The sequence below is a fragment of the Lissotriton vulgaris genome, chromosome 7 (genome assembly GCF_964263255.1).
Source record: "Lissotriton vulgaris chromosome 7, aLisVul1.2, whole genome shotgun sequence".
In the NCBI taxonomy this organism is placed as follows: Eukaryota; Metazoa; Chordata; class Amphibia; order Caudata; family Salamandridae; genus Lissotriton; species Lissotriton vulgaris.
The window spans coordinates 1,547,959,781-1,547,976,003 of record NC_141695.1 but is presented as its reverse complement, the minus strand read 5'-3'; the positions used below and the strand labels follow the sequence as shown (position 1 = coordinate 1,547,976,003).

Here is a 16,223-nt window from a genome sequence, read left to right as displayed (position 1 = left end):
GATGGCGCATTGCCCAATATTGGTATGCTTGCTGAGGCATTTGTTATGCTGCCAGCTTGGGCTAATACTGCTGTCAGGTCTAGGCACATCCCTGGCATTAAAAATGCATTGGCTGACGCGGTGTCTCATTTTCAGTGGCAGAGATTCATGAAGTTGGCGCCGCACATGGGCCTCGATGGGACAGCGATACCACAAGAACTGTAGAACCTAGCAGACTTGACCTGAGCATGCTGGTAAACACTGCACTAGCTCTCAAGATAGCGAACAAGTGCGGTAAGTGCTGGGAGACTTTTTACAGGCTTTAATTGGCACCAATGGAATTGGCAAAGCGTTCAGTGGGGAAGTGGAGGAATGTATGCATTGGGATTTTTCAAAAAATAAAACTAGAAGTTGGGTGCAAAACCACATTAGAGCGGTTTCTCACAACACAAAATGAGCAGGTATCAGCGACAAAGCCTGTACTTTTTACTGTAGGGTAGCCATGAAGGGATGTGGGCACCTCCAACCACGACAATAGGACAAGAGACGCCCCATATATTTCAGCACCTTGCAAAGAGTGGTCAACGAGCTTCAAAGCATCTGCACACATAGTCATGAGCTACTGCACTTTCGAGTGGATTTCTCCCTGGCATTCATCGGGGCATACACAGTCAGCGAACTGGTGGCTGACTGTGTATGCCCCGTGGTGGCTTCGGCAGGAACTAAGGAATGTGGCTGCAGAAAATGAAGGTCTCATGGATGGGCTAGCCAGGGAATGCGATGGGAGCACCAGCTCAATGGGCATCACAGCCATTGACCTTTTTATTTTATGAACTACTGCTTTGACAGTTTTATTTCAGAAAAACAAACAATACTGGGTGGGCCAAACAATGTTTGTGCTTTGTCTACATTGCATCAGCCAAACAGGAGGATACAAAGAAGGCACAAAGACACAGAGTTAGCTGAAAGTTTCATGGAGTTCATTTTAAAACAGAAAACAGAACCTCTCTCCCTAAACACCAGGGTGAAGCATTGTGAGGAATGTGGTGTATTATATGGAGTGGATGTGAGAGTTCACCATATTACACTCATAATACTCTCTAAGCTCCAGTCAAGCTTGTTTGTTGAGTCTTAGTTCAACCCTGGGTAGGTGTGGATTCAAGCAGTGAGGCTTAAACAAAGAAACACGTGTAGAGCATTTAGAAATACCAAACAATGAAACAAAAGAGTCGCATAACACCAAAAAGATCCTATGCCAATTTATAGAAAAAGATAATATTTTTATGATTTTCTAAGATACCAGAATGAAAAAATATTGGAGAGATAGATTTTTAAACAAAATGTAAATTACAACTTTTCACAAAAATGCAAACATTCATTGGCAACTACGGCAGTAAGCGAAACGGACACTTTGCAAGACTTTGTAAAACTTTTGAAGAGCTGTGTCTAGGAACTCCGGCCTGCTTTGGGCAACCAACTCCGACAGGGAGCTGGTCAAGTGGGCCAAAAAAGAGTTGTAGGACAGATACCTTGTCACCAAAGCAGTCTCCAGCCAATCCCAGACTCCCTGGCCAGAACACCATAGACTTCAATTGAATGGCCCTTATGGAAGGGATACAGGAGGCTGAAGATACTGTAGAATGCTACGTGGTCAACAGGGGATGGGCGGAGGCAACCAAACAGCACTCTAATTTCTCCCCCGGGTCCAGTGATCACGGTGCAACTTTTGAGTGTCAGGGCTCGGTCTCTTAGGCTGCACATCAGCAGTCAATGCCACTCAAGTGATTGTAACTACTGATTTGCCAAGGAGTGCCACTTCAGCTTTTGCGGCACCATAACAGGAAGTCAGCCAACTGAATCTTAGAGTTCACCTTTTCTGTCTGGAGCTCAGGGATGACTTTTCCATGAGCCAGGTACCACAGGCACAGTCCTCTCTTTGCTAGCCCAAGGATTATCAGGTGCAGTCCAGCGATTGGTGCAGCCTCTCTTGCCAGGAACAGGGAACAGAAGGGTAGTCCATCTTCGGTCCTCTCTCCAATGCAGATGTGATCCAAGTTCTGGGTGCCGGGGTTGACATATTAATACCTGGAAAGAGCCCTCAGGGGGATGTTTCCAATGGGCTACCAAATCCCTTTCCATCTGATGATGCCTTCCTTTGATATGTGGCAGATAGGTATCCAAGAGTGCAAAATTCTGCCTGCTCCCAAGATGGCAGCACTCCTCTCTTGGTGTGTGACGTTTAGTAGCCCAACCTAGAGGTGTGGTCATCTGAGGGCTACAAACCCATGAGAAAACCAGTTTGCAACTTTATTCCCTTCTCTGTCTACCAGAACAAAAGAGTAGCACCCTCAAGTGTGTCCTCTATTTACCCTTCAAAAAGGACTCCCCCTTTGAAGCTCACCCTTTAGGTTCACACCCTGATTGGCTTCCTGCCAGGGAGAGATGACACCTCTTCCAATAGCATTCCTCTATTGTTTCCTTTCCTAAGAGTTGGCCACGCCTTTCACAATGTTAGTAATCCCGTTCAGGAGTGAGCACAGCTGAGTTGTCTGGGTGTAACCTTACACTAGCCTATGGGGCTACTAGCCTTACCACATTAAAATGACAATTTATGTTTTTACTGTTTGGACATATACAAATATATGTTCATTTTTTTAATAAACAGTGAGCTGCCTTATGATTCAATGGGCCTACTATAGGGGTGACTTACATATATTAAAAAGGTAGGAACAGACGTTGTCATAAGTTTAAATACAAATTCGAGTTAGCAGTTTCAAACTGCTTTACCATTCTGTAGAGATAGGCTGGGAGACATATTATACTTTGTCACAGTCGGAGTGGTGCAATAAGTGCTGCAGCGATGAGTGACAACGTAACTCACAGGCCCTGTATACCGCTGGTACCATATACTAGGGAACTATAAGTGAGTTAAGTCATTCCAATTGGGTATAAGCCAATCACACATTACGCTGTGCAATGGCACTGAGGTCTGGTTTGCAGTGCACTTGCGGAGTGGCAAAACCAGTAGCAGGAGTCCAAATTCTTGGCGGTGAACATTTTAAAAGAGGCGTTTTGTTACAAATATTATCGATCCGTATGACTCCACTAAAATGATGCTAAATTGTTCTTCTTATGGTTTAGATTAAAATAATCTCATCCGCTTATATCTGGAACAAAAGGTTAACATTTGAAGTCAACTTCCACAATTAGGAAAAAAATCTTTAGTTACCTAACTAGAGTGTCTAGACTGCAATCTCTTGCTAGAGCAGTGGTGTCCAAAGTGTTTGAAGGGAACCGCTACTTATGTAAAATAGCAATTTAGCTAAAGTGAGCATCCTGAAAATATGGCATGGATCCAGCCCTCCTGGACCTACTCTGAAAACCCCTATGTTATAAGCATCCTCGTACACAAATGCTTCAAATAACACAAAAAAGCCTTACTGACTGTTGTAAATATTGCCTCCTTCTAGTTTTTATTAATCTTGTTAAACATTTCTATATTCTATCATTCTCATCAGCTATCCTCAATATACAGTACTATATGAGGGGTATCCAACATATTCCAGGACGGTCAGGTCTGTGCCAGATTATTCGAGGTAAGCATATGATATAGCAAACACAAGAAGATGATGGACAAAGCTCTGAAACTTTTCAGACACTCATCCGAAGTCACAGATCTGGGTTGAATCCATCATCATTCTTTAGCTCACTTCGACACCTCAGTTCAGACCCAGATACATGCTAACAAAGCTGTTCACTCTAAGTTGGAAAGGTATGCCCAGAGGTGGGCCCCTTGCACACTTTGCCACTGGATTCAAGGTAGCCTGGCTGATGAGGGTTGTTACCCCAAAACCGGTCCTTGGATGCTTGATTCCGGTCTAGGAAAGACATGTCTTGGAAGTTCATGCTGGACTGTTCCCATGAGGCACAGGCTTGAGACTGATTTGCATGCAGCTGGGACTTGCATGCCATTTTTATTCTAATAACAGCTCTACAGGTAATCAGCAACCTTTTGTTAAATTTTTGAAAATGGAAAGTGATTTCTAATGTATGCTTAAATTCAGCTAGCACTTTAAACTTTCACTTCTGTCTTTTTTTCCGTACTTTTGCACAGCCCACCACAGGGACAGTGCATCAAACATGCTTGTCTGGTTGGAAGCTATTAAAACCCCGAGTGTCTGGTGTTGTTTGCTTATTTATTTTCATATATATTGCACTTAGTAGTCTAAAACACACAAGGAATAATCTGAGAGGGCTACTGAAGTACTTTCATCTTTCTAGAGGACACGAGGCTTGCTTTTCTATTTAAAAAAGAAAAGCTGCACTAATATTAAGGGGCAGATTTACAAGCCCCTTGAGACACTTTTACACCACCGTGGCGCAAGGATTGACAGATGCATGATGCATCTATTGGCGTAGAGGCAACACATTGCTGGAGTCATGTCGCAAGCACGACGCAACTCAACAATGCTTCGTAATGCCTATTTCTATTATGCTGCTTCACTCCTTACGCCTGCTTCAAGAAGGCGTAAGGTTTTAACGCAGTGGCGTTGTAAAAGTGACTCAGTGAAATCTTGTAGATTTCACTGTGTCACATTTACAAGGCTTTCTTGCGTTGGAACACCAACCCTGCATAAATTATACCTGACGCTGGTATAATTTGACGCAGGGCTTTACAAAGTGATGCCTCTCCATAGAGGAGTCACGTTGTAAATGTGTTGCAACGTGGCGCATTGTTTATGACACTACTGCGTCACAAAAGTGATGCAACGGCTGCGTAAAAGAGTTGCAAGGGGCTTGTAAATCTGCCCCTATGTATGCAGGGTGGGTGTTCCGATGCTGAAAGCCTCGTAAAAATTATGCAGTGAAATCTACAAGATTTTACTGAGTCCATGTTACGACGCCACTACGCCAAAATCTTACACCTGCTTGAAGCAGGCATAAGGAGTGACGCAGCATAATAGAAATAGTCATTCCAAAGCATTGCTGGAGTGGCGTTGTGCTTGCGACACGACTCCAGCAATGCTTTGCCTCTACGCCAATAGATGCGTCATGCATCTGTCAATCCTTGCGCCACAGTGCACCGCATTGTAAAGGCGACACATCCATGGTGGCGCAAGGGTTTTTTGCATAAGGCAAATTAGTTGGCGCATCTCTGCTGATATGAAGAGATGCGTCAGGTCTTGTAAATTTGCCCCTATGTATTTTCCAATCCAAATTATGTTTAAACTCTGAAAGAGATGTACTAAGTCCTCTCAAAAATGTTTTGTCATCTAGTAACCTCAAAGACAGACTATATAGTATTCATACTACAGATGGTGGTCACATTAGCACATATAGAGATAGCATAAAGAAATTGTGAACAATCAAAAAACATCAAAAAGTAGCTAGAGTGGCCTTACAAACGAGACATAGCACCACTAGCACCATTACAAGGACGAGATGTTGCTCATAATTAATTCTTGCCTCGATCTGCAAGTCTGACAATGACAGTGAGTGACTATGAATGGCCCATCTCCCTCTCAAAGAACCATGTAAAGCAGCAGAGGGAGTCGGAGACAATCTCAGAGTTCACTTTGTAATGAAGCCTCGGAAATCGACACACATGGTGGAAGCTAAAGAGATACCCATCACCAGCATTCCATACTTTTCCACTGTGTTGGTTGGAGGGGGCTAAAACAGAAACCCATTTCAATAAGAGATTACATTTTGATACACCACTGAACAGGTGGAATAGCTGGATATCTAAGTATGTTGCGTGGTCCTTTGCCAGGGATTCCTCTAGTGCCAACCTGGCGAGCCACCCGCAAAAGGCCCAGTGACCTCTTATGTTGCCAGTACTTAAGCCTGGGTGTCCAAGGCCAACTTCAAGAAGAACATCAACCAAGACAAAGCTGCACCCATTTCAAACATCACCAAACAACATGCTCCAAAAGCAGCTTGAAGAGAGGAATCATACGGCTTCAATCCACGAGTTGCTAAGCTTGCACACCAACACCAACATCAGCTTCAAGTAAATGCCTAGCACTATTGATTCATTGATTTATTAGCTGATTTTTCTAAACTTGGCATCTAATTTATCATTGGATCTTGGTTAAATGTCACAATCTGGCCTGAGATTGTACACACCTTACCTCTTGGCTACAATTAAAAAGACAGAGAAGGAAGAAGGAAGATGGTTTGCATTCTTCTTTCGCTCTCGATACCAGTCAGATTTGTGGACGTTCAGACATGATGAAAATCTTGGTTCCAAAGTTCAGTAGTTTCCGGATTTGTCCTTAACCTGCCTCCCAACTTAACCCTAAACCGATCCCCACCACCCCAGGACCAGTGGCGGACTTTTGTAATTTACTTCTGGAGCTTATTTCTAATTATACTTGCAAGTATGGTAAATTCCTCCTGCAGGCGACTTCAATATTCGGTTTGGATCTATAATTAATCGACATTTAAGTTCCACAGCAGTTGTACAATTTCAGCACCAGCTTACAATGGCTTTTCTGTAAAGTTTAATACACCAACTGAGTAAAACCGATTTCACTATACCATTTTAGTGGGGCAAAGTATTCATTGTGGCACTGAATTGCTGTAGCACTTTGCACAGAGACATAAAAACTGCAAAAATAGGGTCTAGAAGATGGTGAAAAATCTATGGAGACACGTAACATATCTTGAAACCACATTTGCTAGGTTTATCCTATCACAACAATGGATGAGTTCTTCAAAAATCTCCAACCTGGATTCAAAGTTTTATGCACATTCGCAATGTATGTAATGTATAGATTGTGTGTCTTGTTATCCGTTGCTCATGCCGATATAATAGAAGCGCATTTTAATGTGCATTGACTAATGCATGAACTGTATTATCTCTGCTTCATGGGGAAGAGTCTTGCAAAGCAGAAACTCTCAACTATGAGGGTTACACTGGATGGTGCAGGGCACAGAACATTTAGCATAAACAATTTTGTGCCAGAGAGTTAGGGCCAGATGTATCAAAGAGTTTTACCCATTCTGTGTCTATGGGAAAATGTGTTCATACCTAAGGCCCTATTAGATATTTATTTTACTGTCAGTGGAGCATGTTGTCTGCATTTTGACTTGTTCTGCAAACCTTAGTAATCGAATTACCACCAGCAACTATTACAAACATGAAATTGAGCAATATAGATTTCCCAGGTATTTAAGTGGGCCGGGTCTCACCGGTGCTGAGCACCAGCAGTTTTTTAAAGGGTGCCTGGAAACAGGTCTCTATCGAGCTCTGTTTTGTGCCCTGCCACAGGCGGTCCATTTTTTCCGGACTGCAGTGACAGCAGGCACATCATGTGGCGTGCTCACACTGCTCACTTCTCACAAGTGCAGAAGATAAGGCATGACGGCATGCCAGGTGAGCGTTGTATGGGAAGGGAAATCCATTATAGAGTCATTTTCCCTCTGGATTTCCCTTCTCTTTTTGAAACTCAGGAGCAGCAATCTTGTGGTGATGTCACCAGGGCTTTACGTGAACGTGTTTTAATATTAAATACAAGCCATGGTTGCTGCTTATTTATTTTATGTAACTAACAACCATTGACAAAGCCAATAGTCCTGACTTGTTCTAGGTATGATGTTACTTGTTGTATTATCTATCTGGATCAGTGCTTGAAATGGAAAAATAGAAGTACTGGTACTCTGTACTAGAGTACCTGCTTGTTTCTGAGAAGTGCTGGTACTCCCCTATTAACTCCTTGGACGCTCATGACGAGCTCAGTTAAAAGTATAGCATTTCTCTTGATAAGTGCCGGGACTCTCCCTCTCAAAATAAAAAAGTGCTGGTACTCCGTACCGGACAGTACCGACCCATTTAAAGCACTGATCTGGATGCACTGACAGAAGAGCAAAATACAAGTCGCAAGGCACACTATTCTAAGCACAGATTTTATCTTACAAGTTTTAAGCCACGCCCTAAATTACATTGGCCACGCCCCTTTGCGAGACCCGACTGCCCCCCCAACCAGTTTTTTCATCCCACTTACAACCCTGGAGTTACCATCGAGCATCAAACCATCACTGCTGATAAATTGAAATGTCTCTGAAAACTTTTGACACTGACTAACTGTGGCTCAGAAGACAATTGTTTATAGTACTGCCACTACCAATGACAAATTCAAATGCAACAGAAATTTAAAAAAATGTTGCATTACATGGGCAAAGTGATCCCATCAGTGGAGCAGGGAGCTCATTTTAATAAAATGTTAGAAATGCTGTTGTGCCACTAATTTTAATGATCCCCGAACACAAACAAGAAAAAACAAGGGGCAGATTTACAATTACTGGCGCATCCCTGCATATCAGCAGGGATGCGCCAGTAATTGTGCGCCGCAACTCCGCCACCCTGGATGCGCCGCATTTACAATGCGGCGCACCATGGGGCAAAAACGGCACAGATGCGTCACGCATCTGAGCCGTAAAAGTGGCGCATTATTGGAGTTGTGTCGCAAGCGCGACGCAGCTCCAGCAAGGCTTGGGGGGCTCTATCTCCATAATGCTGCGTCAATCCTTACGCCTGCTTCAAGCAAGCGCAGGGTTTTGACGCAGCATGGGCCCAAAAGTGACTGAGTGAAATCTTGTAGATTTCACTCAGCCACTTTTGGGAGGCGTTCCTGCGCCGGAACGCCCCCTCCTGCGATGGAACGCCTCCTTCTGGCGCAGGGCTTTATAACGTGACGCATCTGGGAGATGCGTCATGTTGTAAATACCACGCACCATGGCGCATCTTTTGCGCCGCCGCTGTGTCACAAAAGGGACGCAACGGTGGCATAAAAGAGGCACAAGGGGCTTGCAAATCTTCCCCCAAGTCTTTCTGCAGCAGTTTGTCTCTGTGGGACAGACTCATATGACTGTGGGACTTTAGTACTGGACATGGGGCCAGTAGGAGTGAAAGCAGCCCCCATTGGACATGTTCTAGGCTGTGTGTTTTCTTTTTGCAGCTTTTGCTTTATCTTGATAAAACATATCTGTAACAAAATGTTAGTCACTATATTAAAAACTCTTTAACAAAAAAGTGTGCATGACAGTGTATTCCACCGACTTCACGATCCCACCCTAGAAAGTGACAATTAACTTAGCAGAAAGCATTGTTCAGTGAAGCGCCAGCGCGTGGTACATTTTTTCCTTTCAAACGTAAACCTGAAATTACAGAGTGCTGCCCTCATTCACAACTGCCTGTTGTGTAATAAGATGCCGTTATTGAATGACACCTTGTCGTCAGAGTTCTCAAGTAGTTTATCAGTTTAGGATGTTTTCCTTTGCATGCTGGGATTCGTAGTTCTAATTTTAAGGGATAAGTTGCACTAAAGTTCCTGAAGGCAAAAATAAAATCCTGAACTTCGTTTCATGCTCCTGCATAGAGCAGGCAAGTATTTCCAAAGCGTGGGAGAGTACTAAGACCAGGGGCCTTATTTATGAAGGACTTGCGCCGCCAGTGCGTCACTTTATCCCATGTTAAAAGAGACGCACCGGCGGCGCAAGTCCTTCATAAATAAGGCCCCAGGGCTTTAAGTAGGATGAAAAACATGGGGGGGGGAGGGTCTCTCAAAGGGGTGGCCGATATAATTAAGGGCGTGGCTTGTAACATTTATGCTAAAGATCTGTGCTCAGCATATTATCCCGACTTGTATTTCGCTGCTTCTGTTATTGCATCTACATATATAATACTAGAAGTAACATTACACCTTAAACAAGCCGGGACTATTGGCTTTGTCAAAGGTTGTTAGTTGCATGAGAATATATGATGATACAACGAATTCCGTTGCAACGCATGCCTTTACCACGCATGCGTTACAACGGAATTCGTTTACCACGGATAAACTTTTCCTCGAATAATTGCGTGGTGACGTCATACGTCGTTAAGAGAAAACGGCATTTTTTTCCGATTTCTCTTTAACGACGCTGACGCCAACGTGACTTATGGTGAGTTGTTTTATTTGGGGGGGAGACCCCCCCAAGCCCCCCTTTTTTTCTTTTTACCTTTACCACATATGCCTTTACTACAAACATCGTAGTAAAGGTATGCGTGGTAAAGGCATTAGTGGTAACCACGCATGCGTTGTACTGCATGCGTGGTTAAAGATTTCGGGGAAACGGCTTCGTTGTAAAGGCCGTTTCCCGTTGCATGAGATAAATATACTACATGCATACATACAACTATGGCTTCGTTGTTTATGATATAGAAAATGCGTTAGTTCTCGCGCAAGCTGGCAACTTTGGAGCTGAGGAAGCAGGTTGAGCCTCCGCAGTGCTTCTGGACAGATCACTTAATTACCCGTGCCTACAAACAATAAATGAACATGTACCTGTTGGTGCTCATGTGAAGCACTTCGGGGTGATTTACATTCCCCTTGTGCCACTGGTTCGTCCCTTTTTGTGTTGTACCGGTGGCGCATGTTACTGCTCCAGATTTACCAGGACAGGGAAAGCCACCCTGCGTGACTTTTCTTGTCCTTCTTGTCCTTGTAAATATGGCCCATTTACACGCAACACTTTGCCTGAAAGGGGCGTTCCATGGGTGTTGCTGTGTGTGTGCCCACGCAGCACCAGTGGAACCAGACACATTTCCAGATTTAGGAGGAATCGTAATTCTGGAAATGCGTGTCAATGCTACGCCTCCCCAGGGGAGGCGTAAGGAGGCGCAACGAGGAGAAATGTACTAATTTCTCCTCATTTTCTTTTCCTCTTTCTTTGAGAGCAGCACACATAGAAGGAGGAAACCACCTCTAATGATTGTTTATGTAAAGGAAGGGTGACTTTCCTGTACATAAACAATCATTGAAACAATGATGTTTTTCATCTTCTATGGGTGCTAATGCGGCACACATAGAAGTTGAAAGACGGCATTTGCACAGGAAGGGTACCCTTCCTGAACAAAAGCAATCTCCCCACCACACAGGCATCCTTGCACCATGGTGCAAGGGTGCCAGTGCCGGAGCATGGCATCAGTTTGTGCGCCCATGTAGGAGGAAGCACAGAGATGCGACATATGTCGCATCCCTGGCTTTGAAAGGGACTCAGTGCGACGCAGCCAAATAGCTTGTGTTCCACACTGAAGGAGGTCATATTTAAAAGCCCCTTGCGCCACCCATACGTCACTTTTTCCTATGTTAAAAGTGACGCATCAGTGGCACAAGGGGCTTGCAAATAAGCCCTGAGTTACTTTCTTGTAAATCAGCCCTGTTTAGAACTGCATAATAAATTACATTTGCATCAAAAACAGTGAACTGCTGCAGAGTTAAGATGTTTTTCCCCATTCTGAGCGTGAGGGCGAAAATGGAAAGCCGATAGGGACCCGTCTCGGCACCACTTAAACCCCTAACTAAGACGGCTCTATATCTTGACCTAAGTTACTGATGCACACTCCGTGTCACCAAGGATGCAATGTTCCAGTCTTGGGGATCCATCTTAGTTTAAAGGTTAAAATGAAAAAAACAAGGACTACAACACCAATATTGCAAAGTGGCGTTCTCCAAACATTTAAGACTTGAGATACGCATTTTTGGCGACAGTTATCTGGAAAGGCGAAATGGAGTAAAAGGGCGGGGTTTTTTTGTTCCAAACGATGCCACTCGGAAAACAAACTTCCCAACACCATTGCTCGAATATTCTGCAGGGGTTATTAGGCGTAAAGGCATGAAAGGCTGTTTTACAAATACCTCTAAAAATACATCGTTGCTCTGCATAGTTTGTATAATGAAATATAGTATGATCTGTGCTTGCTTTTATTTAACAGGGCAATGTATGTGAATGAATACATATCGAACAAACAATGAGGTAGATGTACAAGCCCCTTGCGCCACTTTTGCGTCACTTTTCCCATGTTAAAAGTGACGCAAAATTGGCGCAAGGAGCTTGTAAATCTGCCCCAATATACGCAGTCGATGTGGCATACTGGTCAGAGCTGCCGACTTCGGGACAGGAGAACCAGGTTCGAGTCTCTCGCCTGTTTAATATCCCGTTATTCTGAGCAAATCACTTATTCTCCCCGTTCCTTAGTGCTTACCTTAAAAAAAAAGAGTGTCCTTGTGTAATGTAAGTGGTGCTGATGTAAATCGCACCAATATGTATGAGTCGAGTTGGAACTATTTAAAACTGCAACAAATTAAACATATCTCTTTGCGCACCAAACGTTCGTTCCTTATTTCACTGACCCTGCCATTGACTCTCTTTCTCTGTGTCTCCCTTTTGTGTACTCACCTTTCATGCTTGCACGGGTCACTTTTCACGTGTGTCCCTCGAATCTTCTCTGATCTATCTCTTTGATCCGGACGGTGTCTATATAGCACCTACGCGAAACGTCCCTCCTCCGGTTCAGACGTGACCCTGTGACGGCTATGGTCTTTTAACCAAACAAACTCGTTTTACTTGCTTAAGCCAAACATAGTGCGACAACCGGAATGAACAATTTTTACAGGCACATTTCCTGCAGAGCTGGAATATTTCGCAAGACCTGTGAACTCAACGCAGCACAACAAATGTTTATTTTTAAGCAAATGCACTTAGCATAAAAGTGTATTAGAGCTAAATTAAATGCACATCAACGTCTTACCAAATCAGCAGTGTAGCGCAAGTTGTGTCCCCTACCTGCTGTGATGAGGGCCCCTAACCCCCCAGTGTCCCATGTCTCACGGATATATTCTAATCCACATTTTTAAAGCGCACAATCACCTGTAAGGGTCTCCAGGCGCTGGGGGCCGTCAGGAAGATTAAGCAAGCTATTGCCCAAAGTCACATGGTGCTGGGGTAATCTGCCCCTGGTGCCGGGGATCCAACCGTGATCCCCAGATTCCAGTCAGTCGCCCTAGCACGGCGCCACACCTCTTCCTGTAATGGAGCCCCCCCCCCTCCAAGGACTGGGGCAGCGGGCACCTTGAATTGTTAGGGACACATTGCAGCCTTGCGTTTCTGTGAAGCGCCACGTAGTGCAAGGGTGTCTGCCTGCAGGGGAAAGATTGTTTATGTACAGGAAGCCCCCCATTCCTCCACATAGGCTATCTTGAAATGCCATTTTGTAACTTCTAGAAGTTTCAAAATGTAATTTCTTTCTTAAGAATTGTTTATGTGCAGGAAGGGTCACCTTCCTGAACATAAACAATCCCTGGCATTTTGGTATGCTCCTGTCCTGAATGTACTGGGGGGTCGTGTTAACTTTTCAATGCGTTAGCGATAGTTGTATTTGTGCTGACACACACTCGGCTTCCTTTGTGTGACGGTTCACAATGCACATATTCTTCTTACAGGTCACTTGAGCACATATACCCAGTTGACAGGATAAGTACTGCTTTTTAGCCATGAACGGGGAATAGCACTACAGAACCCATAATTACTGCGTGCATTTCCGGCCTTGGTAAACTTGTTGGTGTTTTACCCTGGGGAGACACTACCACTCTACACAAATTGTCTCTTGCGTACTTTGCAAACTGAGACATCATGAAAACTGAATCATATTCGGTTTAGTAGTAAAGTTAGGACTACTAACTTTAGGACTCCTAAATGCCTTCTGTGAAGTTAGGACTCCTAACTTTACTGCTACTAAATTGAGAAAAATCCTAATTTTAAGACTTTCGGTATTCACAGAAGGCATTTAGGAGTCCTAAACTTAGGAGTCCTAACTTTACTACTACTAAATTGAGAAAAATCCTAATTTTAAGACTTTCGGTATTCACAGAAGGCATTTAGGCGTCCTAAAGTTAGGAGCCCTAACTTCTGTGAATACCGAAATGAGTAAGTTTATTCTGTGAATACCAAAAGTAGTAAGTGCATTCTGTGAATACCAAAAGTAGTAAATGCAATCTGTGAATACCAAAACAGTAGTAAGTTTAGGATTGAGTCTTAAATTCATTCTGTGAATCGGGCCCTTAGGGCCTACCTTAGGGGCGACTGATATGTAATAAAATGGGAGTTTAAGGCTTTGCAAGCCATTTTAAATGCCAAGTAGAACTGTCAGTAATCGGCACACACAGGCCTTTCAGTGGCAGACATGAGACAGGTTTGATAGGCTACTTAGGTGGGGGGCACAATCAGTGCTGCTGCCCAGTTATAACATTTAAATTACAGGCCCTGCGTACATGGTATGCTACTTTACAAGGGACTTACAAATATGCCAAACAGGTGTAAACCAATTATACCATATTTAGAGGAGAGAGCACATGCACTTTAGCACTGGTCAGCAGTGATAAAGTCCTCAGAGTTCAGAAACCAAAAAAAACAGTATCAGAAAAAATAGGAGGAGGAAGGCAAAAAGTTTGTGGAGACCCTCCAGAGAGGGCTATTTCCCAACTGAACTCTTAATTATTTTTTCTTGCAGAGCGAGCCAAAAGTATTGAACTTGAATCGTACTGCAGTCAGAATATACCACTCCTAAGGCGCATTAAAAATGGTGTCTACCATGACAACAGCATTTTCAACTTTGCATGGCTACATAGTCTTTATTCTTGTTGTGAACGTTGGAATTTCTTGTTAACCTTGCCAAATCTCAACAAATTTGTTTTTGTAACAAAAGCTTTCATTGTTTCTATAAGTTTATGAATATGTAATGATTTATCTTATGCAATTGATTATGTTAATGCCTCCTCATACCATGAAAATACAATGCATCCTCTTGCAAATTAGAACCCCTTTATCAATATAACTGAGTTGATGCATGTTTTGTGATGATCATTTTGTCTTATTGCTGGCTTAGTTTCTGCGTTTCCAAAATTGTTTTCAAAACATAAAAAAAATGATAATTAGATACTATGAAACCCAGGTATTGGAACATATTTTAGAGCAGGGGTCTCCTGTCCTGGAGGGCTGGATCCATGCCAGATTTTTTCCCCATTGAGATACATGTAATAATTTTGAAAATCTGGCATGGATCCGGCCCTCCAGGACCTGTTTGGGGACCCCTGTTTTAGAGAGAGACTTCGAAATGAGGTTATCGAGACAGTTTGAAGCATCAACGTTAGAGGGAGGCGACAGCGGGAAGAAGTGGCCGTGAGCCTTTTGCTGTTTATGTTCCAGCCTCGAATACCTGGCTTAGGAAATAGCTAGCTTGCACTTTCATAATGAAAACACAGGTATGCTGTGCAAACCATCCCTGGAACTTGAAAACAGGCTCTATGTTTACTGCTCCATCTAGCACTTAGAAATAGCGTGAGGGTTGTAGGAAATGGGATTATTGATTGAATAGTGAAGAACCCACTTCAAACAACAGCCTTGAATAACCGTGATAGGAAATAGCTATATAGGCAATAGCTAGCTTGCACTTTCACAATGAAAGCACAGGTGTGCTGTGCAAACCATTCCTGGAACTTGAGAACAGGCTCTCTGTTTACTGCTCCATCTAGCACTTAGAAATAGCGTGAGGGTTGTAGAAAATGGTATTATTGGTTGAATGGTAAAGAACCCACTTCAAACAACAGTCACAATTCTTGTCAGGTGAACCACAAAAGCCACTAAATAAACCTGTGCTTAACACTCTGGTAGCTTGAAAATCAAGCAGCCAGGCTTATCTTAGAGGCAATGCGTAAAGTATGTGTGCCACACTTAAACTGTAATAAAGTGGAAACCGATTTTTCACTGGACACATAAAACAACATGTCCTAATTTATAAAAATCATGTACCCTGTCCTATGAGTGGTTCGGGCCTATCTTAGATGTGACTTATAACTTTAAAAAATGAGGTTTTAGGCCAGGAAAAATATTTATTTGAGCCTGGTCTAAATGGAAGTTTAAAACTGCACTACTGGTTGCAGTGGACAGCCTGAACCTTGTTTTAAAGTGCTGCTTTAGTGGGTGGAAGAATGAGTGCTGCAGCCTACTTGTAATATTTAAATTTACAGGTCCAGGATACAGATAATACCATTCATGACAGGTTTATAAGTAAAATAAATAAGCTAATTAGGTTTATACCAGATTTACTCCTAGATAACGTATCAATCAATTTATCTGAAATTGCCACAATTTCACATATCCCCTTGAACATGCTATCTCCGGCATTGCAATCATAGCGGGAGTGTATTAGTTCATTGGCTTGCAGGGACACTCATTCCTCTTGGATCTCTTGGATACAGGTTGTGTTCTCAGGGGTTCTGACTGCCCACCGCCATTTCGGGTTCACCAATTTGATAAACTTGGTGAGTGTTGGCTGGGGGCACGGGTGGAGTTGTTCCCCTGGTTTTAGCAGTGATGAGGACATGTTGTTTTCAACAACAAGTGGATGTAGTGTTGTTTTTACG

General features: G+C 43.3%; 1 protein-coding gene across 1 annotated transcript in view; it reads right to left on the bottom strand.

Moving 5' to 3' along the window:
- The window catches only part of LOC147705983 (protein-glutamine gamma-glutamyltransferase E-like), a 201,081-nt gene extending 188,803 nt beyond the window's left edge, over window positions 1-12,278 (bottom strand). The window contains exon 1 of the mRNA XM_086929013.1: window positions 12,202-12,278. Within this exon, the coding sequence (XP_086785139.1) occupies window positions 12,202-12,208 (7 nt within the window). The 5' untranslated portion in view covers window positions 12,209-12,278. The remainder of the gene's footprint in view (window positions 1-12,201) is intronic.
- Between the last annotated feature and the right edge of the window lie 3,945 nt (window positions 12,279-16,223).